Source organism: Balaenoptera physalus, assembly GCF_965194825.1.
Source record: "Balaenoptera physalus genome assembly, chromosome: 6".
In the NCBI taxonomy this organism is placed as follows: domain Eukaryota; kingdom Metazoa; phylum Chordata; class Mammalia; order Artiodactyla; family Balaenopteridae; genus Balaenoptera; species Balaenoptera physalus.
Window position 1 is genome coordinate 119567374 of NC_138885.1, and position 15115 is coordinate 119582488.

The 15115-nt window shown below is 57.9% G+C and overlaps 1 protein-coding gene across 10 annotated transcripts; it reads left to right on the forward strand.

Moving 5' to 3' along the window:
• Positions 1 to 2880: 2880 nt before the first annotated feature.
• On the forward strand, positions 2881 to 9896 carry CTDSP1 (CTD small phosphatase 1). Of its 10 annotated transcripts, none has more exons than XM_082465635.1 (8): positions 2881 to 4294; positions 5590 to 5846; positions 5995 to 6108; positions 6307 to 6411; positions 6527 to 6583; positions 7220 to 7312; positions 7440 to 7625; positions 8164 to 9896. In XM_082465635.1, exons 1-8 carry the CDS (start codon positions 4228 to 4230, stop codon positions 8290 to 8292), a joined length of 1008 nt encoding a protein of 335 aa, XP_082321761.1. In that variant the 5' UTR covers positions 2881 to 4227; the 3' UTR covers positions 8293 to 9896. The 10 variants fall into 10 exon arrangements, with proteins under 10 accessions (XP_082321761.1, XP_082321763.1, XP_082321764.1 ...); XM_082465637.1 differs by having other exon boundaries at positions 3830 to 4294; positions 6076 to 6108; XM_082465638.1 differs by having other exon boundaries at positions 3830 to 4294; positions 6076 to 6108; positions 6310 to 6411.
• The last annotated feature ends 5219 nt before the right edge of the window (positions 9897 to 15115 follow it).

The following is a 15115-nucleotide window of genomic DNA, read 5'->3' on the forward strand; positions in this document are numbered from 1 at the left end:
TCCCAGCTCCCCCTAGGGGCAGGGACGATCCCGAGCGCCGGGACTCCCCGCCTCCAAAGAGGAGGAGGCTGTCACTCGGGCCTCGCGCCCGGGGGCCTCGGAATCCGCCCAGGCGGGAAGGTGGGGTGAGCTCTGTGGGCGGGGAACCCCCTCGGCCGCAGGGAGCGGCCCGGCGCCCTTTCGCCCCTTAAAGGGACTGCACTTTACAGACGCTCCCTGGGCTGTTTCTAGGCTCCCCCAAGTCCCTCCTGCCTCTTCCCGTCCCTCGGACCCCAGCCCCGGAGCTGTGGCGAGCGGCGGCGAGGAGGGGCCGCCAGCCCTTTCCCCTAGATTGAGCTTTGCGTGGGCGCTGTGCCTGGAAGCACCCCCGATTTCCCGGGGATGCGGCGGGGCAGGCAGCTGGGCTCCGCGCTCTGGTTGAGGCGCTTGTTTATGAGAAGAATTTCCTCTTTCTTAAAAGGGCAACGAAACAAGTGGGGCCCTCTAAGAGGGAGGGGATGGGACAGGTCTGGCTCACCCGAGCAACGGCGGAGAGGTACCTGGGCTAGAACGCCGCCCAATCTCCTTCTCCCGGCTAGTCCCTGGAGAAGATGGGGCCCCTGCGAACTCAGAGGATGAATGGGGGCCAGGTAGCGGAGAAACGGGAGACCCCTTTCCTGCTTCCCTGAGGTGCCCCCAGCTGTACCCCCTGCCCACCCCTCTGGTCAATTCTCTAGGCATTAGTTGGGCGCCAGCCCTGTGCTAGACGTGGGGAACGGAGGCACAGTCTCGACTTAAAGATGTCAACTTTCTAGGAGCTCACACTGGGTTGGGGGGAACCTAAGTAAATGACAACAAAACACTGAGGATCGGAAGTGTGCGTCAGGCACACCTGCAAAGAATGAGGCAAGACCCACAGAAGAGAAACTCCTGGACAATATTTTGAAAGCCGAATAGACAGAGGGAGAGCAGTCAAGGGGGGAGATGAGCATGCCGGGAGTTGGGGCGGGGGTGGGGGTCAGTGTGTGCAAAAGCTAGAGATTTGCAACCTTGTTGGGAGTTCCCCAGAAGAACGGGCAGGCTGGTCATACGAAGTCAAGCCCAGAGCTTAGAACTTGGGGTAAAGGAAGGGGGAGGAGGGGAGGGGACCAAAGGGCCAGCTAAGGGTTGCTCTGGGCCTGGGTAAGGCGTTAGTGCTAAAGTCAGGCCAAGGTCAGTCATATCCAGACAGGGACGCCTCCCAAAGGGCTGCTCCCTCCCCAGCAGCTCTGGTCCTCCCAGCCCCCAGGTTCAGATCTAACTAGATGCTTCATCAGCCCCTCAGGCTGGGAGTGGCCTGACACCATTACTCTCCCCAGAGGCTTCCACCCACAACTCCATCCCCACAGACCCCCCACACCCGGCACTGCACAGGCGTCCTGACTCACTCCGCATCCACCCCGCTGTGTCGGAAGATGCACCACGGTGTGTCTCGGAGCCTGGGAGGAGGGCATCCGGCCTTTCTGCTCGGCATTCCCCCTACCCACTTGCCTGGGTTGGACCCTTACCAACCCTATTCGGCAGAGAAGGAAGCTGAGGTGCTGGGTGAACAGGACACTTGTCCATGGTTGCCAGACCGACCCCGGCTGAGTCCTAGTGTTTCTCGACTCACAGTCCCCATGACTTTATCCGTCCTGGGGCGCAAACATATGAAACAAATAAAAATAAACTATGCGGGTACGGCGACCCCCCCACTTGCTGTAGTAGAGAGGGTAGACGGAGATCAGCTGGGTGTGGACTCCCCTCCTTCTTGAGGAAACCCAAAGAACCCGCCCCACCTTACAGAACACTTCCACCAGCAACTCTGTCCCCACAGACCCCAGACCCCCGCACTGCACGGACGTCCGGGCTCACTCCGCATCCACTCCGCCCCGGCGGAAAGTGCACCGCTGAGCGTGAGAGGAGGGCAGGTCTCGCTGGGAGGAGACCCGCACCAGCGAAGGCTCGGAGGAGACGATGGCGGGGAGCGGGGGGGGGGCGGGGATTAGGGGTAGGAGGTGCAGGGAATAGCGACGGGAGGGGGGCAGCAGTGCTGCCCAGTGCCCTATCCCCGCGTCAGCTCCCCTGACCCTCAGTGGCACAGTCGGCCAGGTTCCAGCCTTCACAGAGGGAAAGACGACGGGAGCGGAAGGCGAGCCGCCCTGCTCAGGCCAGGGGCGAGGCCAGGGGTTCACTCAGCCCTCCGCCGCACATTTCCTTTTGGGGTCGGCGCCAGCTGAGCATCCGGAGAGAATACCGAGGCCCCGCCCTGGGGCCGTACCGAAGGGGAGGGGGCTCGGCGCGGCGACCGGAATCCAACCTCTGCCCCCGGCGGAGGGCGGGTCGAGTCGCTCGCTGGTCGGGACTCAGTTTCTTTATCTATAAAATGGGTTAAAAAACGGGTTGTTCTGAGAAGTAAATGAGATGAGAGGCGCAGCCAAAGCGGGGGCCCGACTAAGCGCTCGCCGCAAGTTGGCGATTATCGTGATTAAATACAATGATGGCAGCCAGCCGGCGACGTAGTAAGATGTTCCGGAAAAACCCGAACAAACTTTTTGGCTAACCCAGTAGCAGAAGCGGGGGGTGGTGGAGTCCACAGGATTCACAGCCTCTGACCACCTCCTCCCCGCCCTGGTGCCCAGCCCCGAAGCTGGCGCGCCTTCGGGCGAGCGCTGCTCCCCTCGCGGGGCCTCTCGCCCTCCGGCTTCCCCCTCCGCCCGGCCCGGAGGACGTGCGCCGCGTTAGCACCCAGCGGCCGGACGGGACTGGACGCGCCCGCCCCGCCCCGCCCCGCCCGGCGGGGTAAGGAAATGCTGAGGCGTGTTTGTCAAGGCTTGGCGTTGTATTTTTTAAACGTGAACACAAAATAGTAACGGCAAATGGAAAGAACTTCATAAACAGGAAAAAAAAAAACCCACCCGCAAACCTCACCGCGCACCACACGGGAGTTTCCCTCGTGAAGAATCTGCATGGAAACGCGGGCCCCGCGCCCGCCGGTGCGTCTGCACAGACCCAGGTGGAGCGGGTGTTCAAGGTCCTCCAGTTGACGTTGTGGTCCCCACGGTTGGGCATTGAGCCCGCAGGGATTGGGGCCCCACTGTGTGTGGCCGCCGCTTGATTTCCCCCCCTGCCCAACAGTCACATCGTGGCCGGCGTGGGGAGTAGAGGAGGGGCCTAGAAAAGCCTCTTGGAGGGGGTGTCATTTTTTCGAGGTCGGTGGGATTTGGCTGTGAGAAGTCGGAGGAAGCGCATTCCAGGCCGAGAGAACTGCATGTACAAAGGCCCTGAGGCGTGGAGGCGCTTGGCTTCTGGCGAGAAAGCCAGGTGGCTGGAGTGGACGTGGCCGGGCGCCAGGTGAGCCGGTTGGGAGAGGTCGGCAGGGGGCATCCCGGGGCAGACAGCTGGAATTTCCACGCCCTACAACTCCGGGTTTAGGGGAAGGGGCCCTAGACTGCGGTAGGTGGTGACGGTCATGGTTAGGTCACAATTAGGTTAAGAGCCTAATTGTGTGGATCTGCACAGCCGTTTGAAGGTAGCAAAGAGTCTTTGTACGCTCACGACTTCCCTGCGAGATGGCCCCTACACCGCCGGAGAGACCCATTTTACCGACTAGACTGTGTTACCCCATTTCCCAGATGAGGAAACCGAGAAGCTGCCAGCCCCCGACCCTCGGAATGTGCAGAGGTGGAGCCGCGCCGCCCTCGGGGCACTCCCGGGCGTGGGCGCTCCGGGCGGGCCCTGTTCCCTGGCCGCCCAGCGCGGGAGAACAGTGGGCCGGGTGCCGGCCCTGCCACGCAGCCGCAGAGGCTCGGCCCCGCAGGCGGGCGGGCGGCAGGAAGGGAGGCGACGCCCCCTGGAGTGCTGCAGGAACCCGGCCGGGCCCGCCTCCTAGCCCGCCAAGCCGCGCCGGCCCCAGAAGTGATGAAAGCCCCGGACAAGTCCAGGTCACGCTGAAACCGTTGCCCTTTTAAGGGGGAGCCTTGAAACGGCGCCCGGGTTCCATGTTTGCATCCGCCTCGCGGGGAGGAAACTCCATGTTGTAACAAAGTTTCCTCCGCGCCCCCTCCCTCCCCCTCCCCCTTAGAACCTGGCTCCCCTCCCCTCCGAAGCTCGCGGGGATCCCTCCCTCCCACCCCTCCCCTCCCCCCCGCGCCCCGATTCCGGCCCGAGCCGGGGGGGAGGCCGGGCGCCCGGGCCAGAGTCCGGCCGGAGCGGAGCGCGCCCGGCCCCATGGACAGCTCGGCCGTCATTACTCAGATCAGCAAGGAGGAAGCGCGGAGCCCGCTACGGAGCAAAGGTACTGGGGCGCGCGGAGGGGCCCGCAATCCGGGTGCTGCGGGGAGGTGGAGGGGGCCGCGACCCTCCCCGGGGCAGCCGCAGCTGCCGCCCCAGGCTCCCGACTCGGCGGGGCCCGAAGCTTCCAACCGGAGGGGGAGCTGGTTGAGAGTTTGAACTCGCAGAGACTCAGAGACGCGGGGCGGGGCCTGCCCCCTTTTGGGCGCTCCTGTCTGCTCGAGGTGGGGAAACTGAGGCAGGGGTAGAGAAGGGGCGCTCTCCGGGTTTCCTGGACTGGCTGTGCGCGATGCCCGAGAGTCGCCCCCTCCCCCCCATTGGCGCCAGTGGGGCTGGGAGATGGGGGGGGTTGAAGAGGGCGCCTTCAGGCCACCAGCTGAGACTCCGCCCCCTCTAGGCCGCGGTCTGGTCGGGTCGAGGGAGGGGGCGCAGAGGTGACAGCGGGCTGGGGAGGGTTGGAAGGATCTCCCGCTACCACACAGCCACGTTCTTCACAAACTTTCGTGTCACTCGTGGAGGCGCCGAGCCTCTCGGAGACGTAGAGAGGGGCAACCGCTTTTAAGGATCGCTAGCGCGCCCGCGGGGAGACCCGCGTCGGACCGGGGAACTCGGAGCCCCGGCTGCAGGCCGGTGGGCGCTGGGTCTGTGCGCACACGCACCGACCCGAGATGCCGCCGGCCTCGGCCGGGCACCCCGGGGCTTGACGGGTCTGGGCAGGGGGTCTGCCCCTCCCTGTCCCGGTGCTGACTTAAGAAGCTAGGAAGTACTTCCAGGTCTTCGCACCTGTGGCCTGGGCCTAGCTCTGCCCGGGCCGGTTGGAGGGGATGTTGGAGGGCGGGCCGTCTATCAGCGGGACCTAAGTTGGAGGTCCGGGCGGGGGCGGAGGAGGAGGGGCCGGCAGATGGCGGCAGGACACTGGCCCCAGGCCCCCACCGCCTGTCTCTGGGCCCAGCCTCAGGGAGGACTTTGGACTTCTGGAGGCGGAGAGGACGGAAGGAGGGGAAGGAAGGCAGGAGTGGGCCCCAGGGCCCCAGGCCTCAACCCTCTCTGGCAGGGGCCCTACTGAATAGGGGCTGCTCAGGTACAGGGGGGTGTCAGGAGGTGCCCCCAGTGGGCTGATCCCCCAGCAGTGATGGAGGCTGTTAGGAAGAGAAAACACCTTCAGTCCCCGCCTCCAGCCAGCCCACTCCCTAATGTGGGTAATTTTGTACCCACACTAGAAGAACTTGTGGGGAGCGGAGGGGTGGCCTGAAGCCAAGACTATCAGGATGCCACCTTCATGTGTCTCCCTCAATGAAGGCAGCACGGCCAGACCCTCTCAGCCCAGGGGTTCGCACCTGGGCACACGTGCCCACCTGTGCAGGCCAGTCAGTGTGCCTGCCCCCACCTTGGGCCTCCCTGCTTCAGGTGACCAGAAGTCAGCGGCTTCTCAGAAACCCCGGAGTCGGGGCATCCTCCACTCACTTTTCTGCTGCGTCTGCCGGGATGATGGGGAGGCCCTGCCCGCCCACAGTGGGGCGCCCCTGCTCGTGGAGGAGAACGGTGCTGTCCCCAAGGTGTGTGATGGTCAGGAGGGCACTGCAGGGGCACCTGGGCTCAGCCCTCAGGGGGTTTAGGGGGAGGGGGCTCTTCATGACCCGCTTGTAGGCCCTGGAAGGAGGGGGGAGCCCCCCTGTCCCCCAACCAAGCCCTCCACCCTCCCAGGCCTTCCCAGCCCTGAATGCCCCAAGACTGCCTCCCAGGGGAGGGCCCCCCAACCACAGGAATTCTGAATTTCCCCTTCAGAAGTGGAAGCTTTCCTCTTCCTTGGTTTCCCAGGTCAGGAAGTGAAGCCCAGAGAGCCAGGCAGCCTACCCCAGGCTCCAGAGTTGGCAGGGGCAAAGCTGGGAAGGGGTTGGTCTCTCCCACTATCCTTGTGGCTCGCCAGGTAGAGGGCTGGGGGAGGGAAGACATGTGGAGGAGAAATGACCGGGGCTTGAGAGAGGTGCCCGCAGCCAGCCCCGCCCGTCCCCACAGCAGACCCCAGTCCAGTACCTGCTCCCCGAGGCCAAGGCCCAGGACTTGGACAAGATCTGCGTAGTCATCGACCTGGACGAGACCCTGGTGCACAGCTCTTTCAAGGTGGGCCCTGCCCAGCAGCCCTCAGCCCCGGGTCTCTAAGGGAGTCTGCCCTGGACTGGGAGGCAGTCTCGGCGGGCCTCGCCCCAGCTCCAGCAGCTCTTTTCCCCCCTCACAGCCAGTCAACAATGCCGACTTCATCATCCCTGTGGAGATTGATGGGGTGGTCCACCAGGTGAGGGGCCGGGTGTGGGGGGAGGTGGTAGGCTTGGCATCTGTCTTCCAGACCCCAGGTTCTTCCCACCAATCCTGAGAGTCCCAGATGGGACTCTGATAGGTGTGGAATGTCAGAGGCCCAGAGAGGGTGTGAGACTTGCCTAAGGTCACACGGACCCTCAGGGACTTGGCCCGACTCCAAGGCCTGCAGGGAGTCGGGGTCCTTTTCGGTGCCCCCTCGCCCCACTCTGCCCGGGACCCAGTTCAAGTAATTCAGGATAGGTTGTGTGCTGTCCAGCCTGTTCTCCATTACTTGGCTCGGGGGCCGGTGCTCTGCAGCTCTGGGGTGAGGGGGTTGCCCCCAGGCCCCTACATCGGGCTGAGGCCATGGTGGAGGAAGGGGCTGGGAATTAGTGATTCCCTTTGAGGCAGGGCCCGAAACCAGGAGCTGGAGGTTCATTTTGATTCTCTTCTGGGTGGGTGGGTGTTTTCCCCAGGGGTGGTTGCACCGGCTGCTGAGTGGAGCCCGCAGGCCCTGGGACCAGCCTCCCTCCTGTGCTCCTGTGCCGCCTCCACCCACTCCCTCCCAGCCCCTGGCCGCCCCACCCCACCCAGGCCTGTGGGCCAGCAGTCCCCTCACTGGCCCACCCCCCAGGTCTATGTGCTGAAGCGGCCCCACGTCGATGAGTTCCTGCAGCGGATGGGTGAGCTCTTCGAATGCGTGCTGTTCACCGCCAGCCTTGCCAAGGTGAGCCCTCCACCCTCCGAAGGCCTCCTGGGGCATCTCTGCTTCCTATCCGCCTCCAGCGCACGACCTCTGGGCAGTGACCTCTGGGTCGCCCTTGGCCCTGGATGACCCACCTCCTGCCCCCCAGTACGCAGACCCAGTAGCTGACCTGCTGGACAAGTGGGGGGCCTTCCGAGCGCGGCTGTTTCGTGAGTCATGCGTCTTCCACCGGGGGAACTACGTGAAGGACCTGAGCCGGCTGGGCCGAGACCTCCGGCGGGTGCTCATCCTGGACAACTCGCCCGCCTCCTATGTCTTCCATCCAGATAACGCCGTGAGTGCCAGGCAGCATGGGGATAGGGGCCCCTGCTGGGGGCTGGCGCCCTCCCATTCCTCCCGCTTTCCTCAGTGACCCATGCCTGCTGCCCACCCGCCTTATCCACCCACTGCAGCTCTCTGTCCTTTGTCACTCACTCAGCCCATTCTGCCTGCACATACAGGGTGCCTGCCATGGGCTCGGGTCCCTGCTGGACACTGGAGCAGTTTCCATTTTTCATACCGCCAGTTGTGAGCTGTTAGCGGAACACGGAAATAATTTAGTGCGTCTTAGTTGGGATTTTTTTTCTTAAATGAAATAGAACTGAAAATATTAGCGTGCTTAGCACATGGTAAGGTTAAGTATGGTTCCGTAGAACCTCTGCTCTGACCTGCGTGTAAATGTGACTCACTGGGGCTGCGTCAGAATGTTTGAAGACTGTGGGTAAGGGGCTTCCAGGAGGTGGCCCATCGAGCAGTGGGTGCTCAGGATTGACCTGGGCATTCTGTGCTCAGGGCCGCCTGCCCCCCTCACCGCCCTACACCCATCTGCTCAGGTACCGGTGGCCTCGTGGTTTGACAACATGAGTGACACGGAGCTCCACGACCTCCTGCCCTTCTTCGAGCAGCTCAGCCGTGTGGATGACGTGTACTCAGTGCTCAGGCAGCCTCGGCCCGGCAGCTAGTGAGGCGCCACGGGGCCAGGACCTGCCCCTGACCACACCTGCACCACTCACACGCGGACTCTTCCTTAAGAAAACTCAGCGCCACGGGGAAGTGGGCGTCTCCCCCGCCAGCCCGGCCAGGCTGTGGAGGGGGCAGCAGGCTGCACCGAGGGCGACAAGTCCCTGGGTCCCTGTGTCAGTGCCTTAGAACCTCCTCCTCCTTGGGGGACCTGTGGGGCCCTGCGTGCCGCCTCCCTCCTCTCTCTCTCTCTCTCTCTCTCTCTCTCTCTCTCTCTCTCTCTCTCTCTCTCTGCACGGCCATGTTTCTCTGCTGCCAAATTGGGTCCCTCGGACCCTTCCAGTTCTGCCTGGGGGAGGGGCAGGGTTTTGCTGCCCCACGCCTTGGGCCCCCAGCCTGGGAACAGTGGACACCAAGTGCCTTGCATAGAGCCCTCTTCTCGGCCCAATTTTCCCAGGGCCACGATCCGGGTCAGCTCTGCCTGGAACAGCCTTCAGGTTGCAGCAATCTAGGCTGGTGGGGGAGGACCCAGTCGCCCCACCTCCTACCTTGGGACTGCTATAGCCTCCACCAATCTCTGCCTAGGAGGGCGGGGAGGGTAGAAGATCTGTTACCACTTGTAAAGGGAGCAGGGGTCTGTCCTTCAGGACCCTAGAATCCAGCTTCTCTGGCCTCATCAGCACCTGAGGGCCGCTTCCCACATGGCCCAAGCTCCAACCTCTCACCTCTGCCTTGACCACCCCAAGGCCCTGGGGTTTGGTGCCACAGCTCCAAGTGTGGAGGCATAGGCAGGATCCCTTTGCGGTGCCATATAAATATGTATATGTGTATATAGATTTTTAGGGGAAGGGGAGAGGGAAGGGTTGGGGTGGAGACACCCCTCCCTCACCCCTTTCCTGGGCCCATAAACTGGGGGGAGGAGGGAAAGGATTTTTACATTTTTTAAACTGCTATTTTCTGAATGAAACAGGCTGGGCCAAAGGGCCCCAGGCCCTGTCCTTTGTCCCTCACACCCTCTTCGCTCCCTTTATTCATACATTCAAGAAAACATTTGTTGAGCACCTTCTCTGTGCCCAGCGCTATGCTAGGCCCACCACGGTGTGTGCGTGTGTGAGTCTCTACACCACCTAACGGGTGCCTCCCCCACCCACCCCATACTTCACCGGTGCCTTTAGGGGATCTGTAGGAGGTGGGACCCTTCTTGCGGGATTTGGGGGGCTCCAGGAAGCCTGGCCAAGCTGTCCCCCTCCCCTGTGCCAACCCACCCCTGCAGCCCTCTGCCTCGCCCCCTGCTGGCTGGGGGCAGCTCCCAGGACGTGCTGCCTTCCAGCTCTGAGTCCTTTATCTGGAACCCCTCCCCCAAATGCTGAGTCTGGAGGTCAAGGCCTTGGGCCCTCCCCAGGGCCTATCGGTTAAGGGGACCCACATACCAGTGCCAAGGGGGATGTCAGGTGGAGATGTTGTTACCCTTCCCCCCCAGAGAGCTGGGGGTGGGAGGGAGGACAAGGTTGGTCTGAATCAGGTGACCTTCCCATCTAAGTGCCTTCTCTGTAATGGAGAGCCCCAAAGTGTGATGAGAACTAAAGAGAAAGCCAGACCCCCCCTATCCTGACTCTGTGGTTATTGGGGGGGGGGGCGTTGACGTGCGGGCAGTCCCATGAAGCCACACCTCGCTTCAGAAAACCCTTAGGAACGACGGCGGTAGTAGTGGAGGGAAGGGCTGCCCTAAGCCCCCTGGGGCTTCAAGTCTGAAAGTGCAAACTGAACGGATCTGAGTGCATCCGGCTGTGCTATTTAATTCTACCTCTGTTGGCCTCAGTTATCTAATCTGCAAAATGGAGATAGGCCCTCTTTACAGAATTGATTAAATGCCCGTACAGGGAGGACTCAATATTATTAGCTCTAAAGCAAGCTGAAATGCGTCCCTAGGAGAGGCCCCTGGAAGGTATTCGGAGACGGGAGGGGTGTGGTCTCCGCTCCGGAGCGGAGGGGAGGGGCTCATGAGGCCCCAGACGGGGGAGGTGGGGTGCGGGGCGAGTTAGAGGGAAGCCAAGTTCAGCTCCAAACGGAAGAACTTGGAACGCGGCTGACCCAGGCCGCGTGCGGGCGGCCGAGGCGTCGCGGGCTGCGCTGCGCCGCGCCGCCGGACATGCCGGCAGGCTGAGGCCTCTGGGGCTCTGGGGAGGATGGGTGGGGTCGCGAGCTCGGTCTCGTTCACCGCCGCACCCCCTCCGACCGCGGCCTCTCACTACCCGCCGGCCGCACCCTCGCACGAGCCTCTGACCCACTTCCTGCCTCCGCCCCTCCGGCCCTGGCAGCACTTCCTTTGCAAAACTGGGCAGCCCCAGGCCCTGGCAGGAAGTGCCTTCCCGGCCCGCCCTCTCCTGCTTCCCACGGTGGCCGCTAGAGGCCTCTGTCCTCGCGGACGCCCGGGGTCCCCAGCGCCGGGCCTCCGCCGCCTGCCCTCTGGGCGCACACACCCAGCCCTCTGCCCCACCCCGCCCGTGGCTGGAAAAATGAGGGCAGGCTTCATGCCCCCCTCTCCCGGGAGTGGGTAGCTTCTGGCTCCATCCCGCCCGCCCGAACAAACCCACTGTGGGGAAGGAAGGTCTGCCCCTCCCAAAGGTTGATCCCTGTTCCCGCAGCTCCACCTCCCCTACCCCTCCCACCCCCTCACACCCTTACCTTGTGAATCCAGCCTCAAGGCTGCCTGCTGGTGCCCCAGATGCTGATCTGCCCCCCAAGTCTCTGAGGGGATCTGCAGTGTGATACTGCCCCCTCCCCGCTGCTTTTCCCTGGTAGAAAAGTGTCACGAAGCATCCACCTGGGAAGAGAAGCCGCAGTACCCTCGCTCAGTGCAGTCAGCTCCAGCTCCAGTCTGAGCGGAAGCCCCGGAGGGAGCCCTTGGCAGGGTAAATACCGAGTCCTCCCTGCCTCTGCCCTGGCCCTGCTTGAGGTCCGGCACTATTATTTCCTGCTCTCCATGCAAACACTAGTCCCTCCAGATTTGCATCCCACCAGAGAGTCGCCACAGCTCCCAACTTTGAACGAGACCACAGCCAGCCTTTCTGCACCCCGCACCCCACACACTTCACCCACAGAGTTCAACACAACCACGTGTATCAGAGTTTACTTTGTACCAGGCACAGTGCCAGGACCGGGGGGCATGCCATCACTAGGCTGTGCCGCTGCTCTCAAGGAACTCACACCTTAGTGTGGAGAAAGACACCTGAACGGACTGTCCAACCCTGAAAGGCTGCAAATGCAGTGCAAGAGATAACACGGAGGGCAGGGGACACTTAACCCCTCTGCGGCGGCCATGGGGGGACTGGAAATCCTTCCCGCGGGAGTGAGGCTCAGAGGATTTGGGAAGGAGATGAGGTTCGGGTGAAGGTGGTCTGTGCACGGAGGTACACCAGGAAAGGAAGCCAGAGCTTCAGGAGGGCCACAGTAGGGAGCATGGGAAGTGACAATTTTGGAATTGCACACAGTGGGGAGAAGGATGGGAAATGATGCCGCAGAAAGCAGGAGCGAGGTATCGCAGATCTGTAAGCAGACCGAGGGAGTGGCCTTTTCATTGCGGGCAGTGAGTGCCATTGAGGGACACTGAGGGACACTGAACAACAGAGTGGCCTACTCAAACCTGGTAGCTGCGCGTTGGAAGCTAAATCAGGGGTATGGGGACATAAGACTCTCCCTGTGGGGAGACCACAGCCGTGGTTCTGAAGACAGACGATGAAGACCTGAACTGAAGCTGAGGCAGAATGAGGAGAGAAGGACGAAGCGATGGATGTGACATAGGAGATGAACTTGGCAGGAAGCTGTGCCTGGTTGGCTCTGGGGGCATGGGTGGAGGGGAGGGAGGAAGGCAACCTGACTTCTGGCTTTGGAGACTTCAGCTGTGAGAATGTCTCTCACTGAGCCTGGTGTGGGGCTCAGTTATTCACTATTTGCTTGTTACGCACACAGAGAAAAGAAGGAACAGGCAGCTTTTTGTGCACTTTTAGGAATTTATGTGGTAGATAAAATGCATATGCATATAACTTTGTATGCATATGGGTATTAATTTCATCCTTGTTGGTAATAGCAAAGCACTTGAAATAACTTCAGTGTCCAAGAATAAGGGACTAGTTAAATAAATGTCACTGTATCTATACCAGAGAATACTATATAGTGATGAAAAACAATGAGGTGGAACTATCCAAGCAGATACAGAATGATCGCCAAGATAAACCGGTCAATGAAACAAAGCAAGATTCATAGCAATGGTGATGGTGTTTTCCCACTAAAGAGAAATATAAAAGTAGACACAAATATACATATATAATTTTGTATACTTCCGTAGGGTACACAAGAAATGGGAATTGTGGCTAATTGTGGGGGGCAGAGCTGGGGGACTGGGTGGGAGTCATTTAAGATGGGAGGGACACGTTTTATTATATATCTTTATATTTTGAATTATTTTATCGGTACATTTATTAATTTTTAAAAATAAAAATCTATTTAAATTAAAAACAGCTTTCTAAATATATTATCAAAGATAGAAATCACAAATTCCATTTCTTTCCTTCAAACAGTCATTGCATGCCTACTCTGTACCAGGCACTAGGGTACAGCAGTGAGCAAAACAGACACTGTGGGAAAAACAGACATTAACAAAGGAATTACAAAATAATATTACAAAAGGAGAAATAGAAAGTGGTAAATAATCTGAAACTTTTGTTCTGCCAGTGCCTGGAGATGACTTCTAATTGCCCCAAGATTACCCCAATATGACCTCTAATTGTAAGGGGGAAATGTGCCTTTAAGGTGGCGATATCTGACAATCACCACCGTAATCAAGGGATCAAACTTCGCCTTCACTCATGCTGAGACAACTTGACATTATGTACCTCCTGATGCCAGGCAATGTGAAGTACACAGCAACACCTTTGACCACGCTGCTCAAAGTGTGGTCCACCGAATGGAACATCAGCACCACCTGGGAGCTTGTTAGTAATGCAGGGTCTCAGGCCCCACTCCAGACCTATAGAATCAGAATCTGCACTTCAAACGGATTCCCCAGTGATTCTTAAGATATTACAGTTGGAGAAACACTGTCTTTTTTCACATATTCTTGAAAAACTTGTTTAACCAGAACCTACCAAGCCTTTAGAGGTACTTTCAGTTTGTGGGAAATACAGGAGGAAGAGGAACAAATTTAAAAGTACACAAAGAGGGGCTTCCCTGATGGCGCAGTGGTTGAGAATCCGCCTGCCAATGCAGGGGACATGGGTTCGAGCCCTGGTTCAGGAAGATCCCACATGCCACGGAGCAACTAAGCCCGTGCGCCACAACTACTGAGCCTGTGCTCTAGAGCCCGCGAGCCACAACTACTGAGCCCACATGCCACAACTACTGAAGCCCGCGCACCTAGAGCCCATGCTCCATAACAAGAGAAGCCCGCACACCGCAACGAAGACCCAACACAGCCAAAAATAAATAAATAAATAAAATAAATTTTAAAAAAAATACACAAAGAAAGACAAATCCCAGTTTGAACACTCTACAAGACACTGCCCTTGACTCGGGTAAGCCCATGTCATAGAAAAAAGTAGCAGGACTCTTCTAGATTAAAAGACACTGAAGAGACATAACAATCAAAGGAAATACATGATCTTGATTTGATCAAGAATCAATGAAACCAGGTGTTACAGTCCTCCTGTGGACAACTGGAGAAATCTGATTATGTATTTCATGGAAGATGATATTAGAAATAATTGTTAATGTTCTCAGTTGCAAAAATCATATTACAGTTATGAAGGAGATTGTTCTACTTCTTAAGAGATGTATGACAAATATTTTGAACTGAAGTATAATAATATCTGCAACTTCCAAATATATATATATAGCAAATGTTAATTCTTGAGTCCATGGGTGTTTATTATTATACTATCATACTATTATTTCTACTTTTCTATATGTTTGACATTTATCAAAATTAAGAAATTGGAAATAATTTTTAAAAACATATGTTCTCCTGACTTCCCTTGCGGTCCAGTGGTTGAGATTCCGTGCCTGCACTGCAGGGAGTGGAGTTCAATCCCTGGTTCAATCCTTGGTCGGGGAACTAAGATCCCGCATGCCAAAAACAAAAAAAGTTCTCCCCCAAAATTCTAAGGCTAAGTTAAAAGGCAAGCAATAAATTAGAGAAAACTATACCCTAAATTACAAGCAGGTTACCAACCTTAATACATTAAATATATAAACAACTCCAACAAATCAATTAAAAATTCACAGAAGGCATAGCCTGTATATACATATTTAAGCTGCATCACTCGGCCTGCGGGATCTTAGTTCCCTGACCAGGGATTGAACCCAGCCCCCGCAGTGAAATCACCAAGTCCCAGCCACTGGATTGCCAGGGAATTCCCCAATAAATATATTTTTTAATGGTCTATCTCACTGATAATCAAAGAAATATAAATCAACACAAAGACAATTTTCTTGTGGACATTCAAACTGACAGAAATTTTCTTAAAAGCTGGAGTCCAGTACTGGGGAAACAGGCAGATGCCTGTAGTGCTGGTGCGACTATAAATTAATGCGATTTTTCTGGAAGGCAACTCGCCTATTCACATCTTTGACCCAGCAATCCCACTTTTAGGAGTTTATCCTAAATAAATAATAATGGATACAATCTATTGGCAAAGATTTAGCAATAAGAATACTTATCACGGCATTCTTAGTAGTATCAAGTAATTGGATATACTTCGAAAGTCCAATAATGAGCTATTGCTTACATAAGCTATGCTATCTATCTAATGGATTATCATGAGACAATTA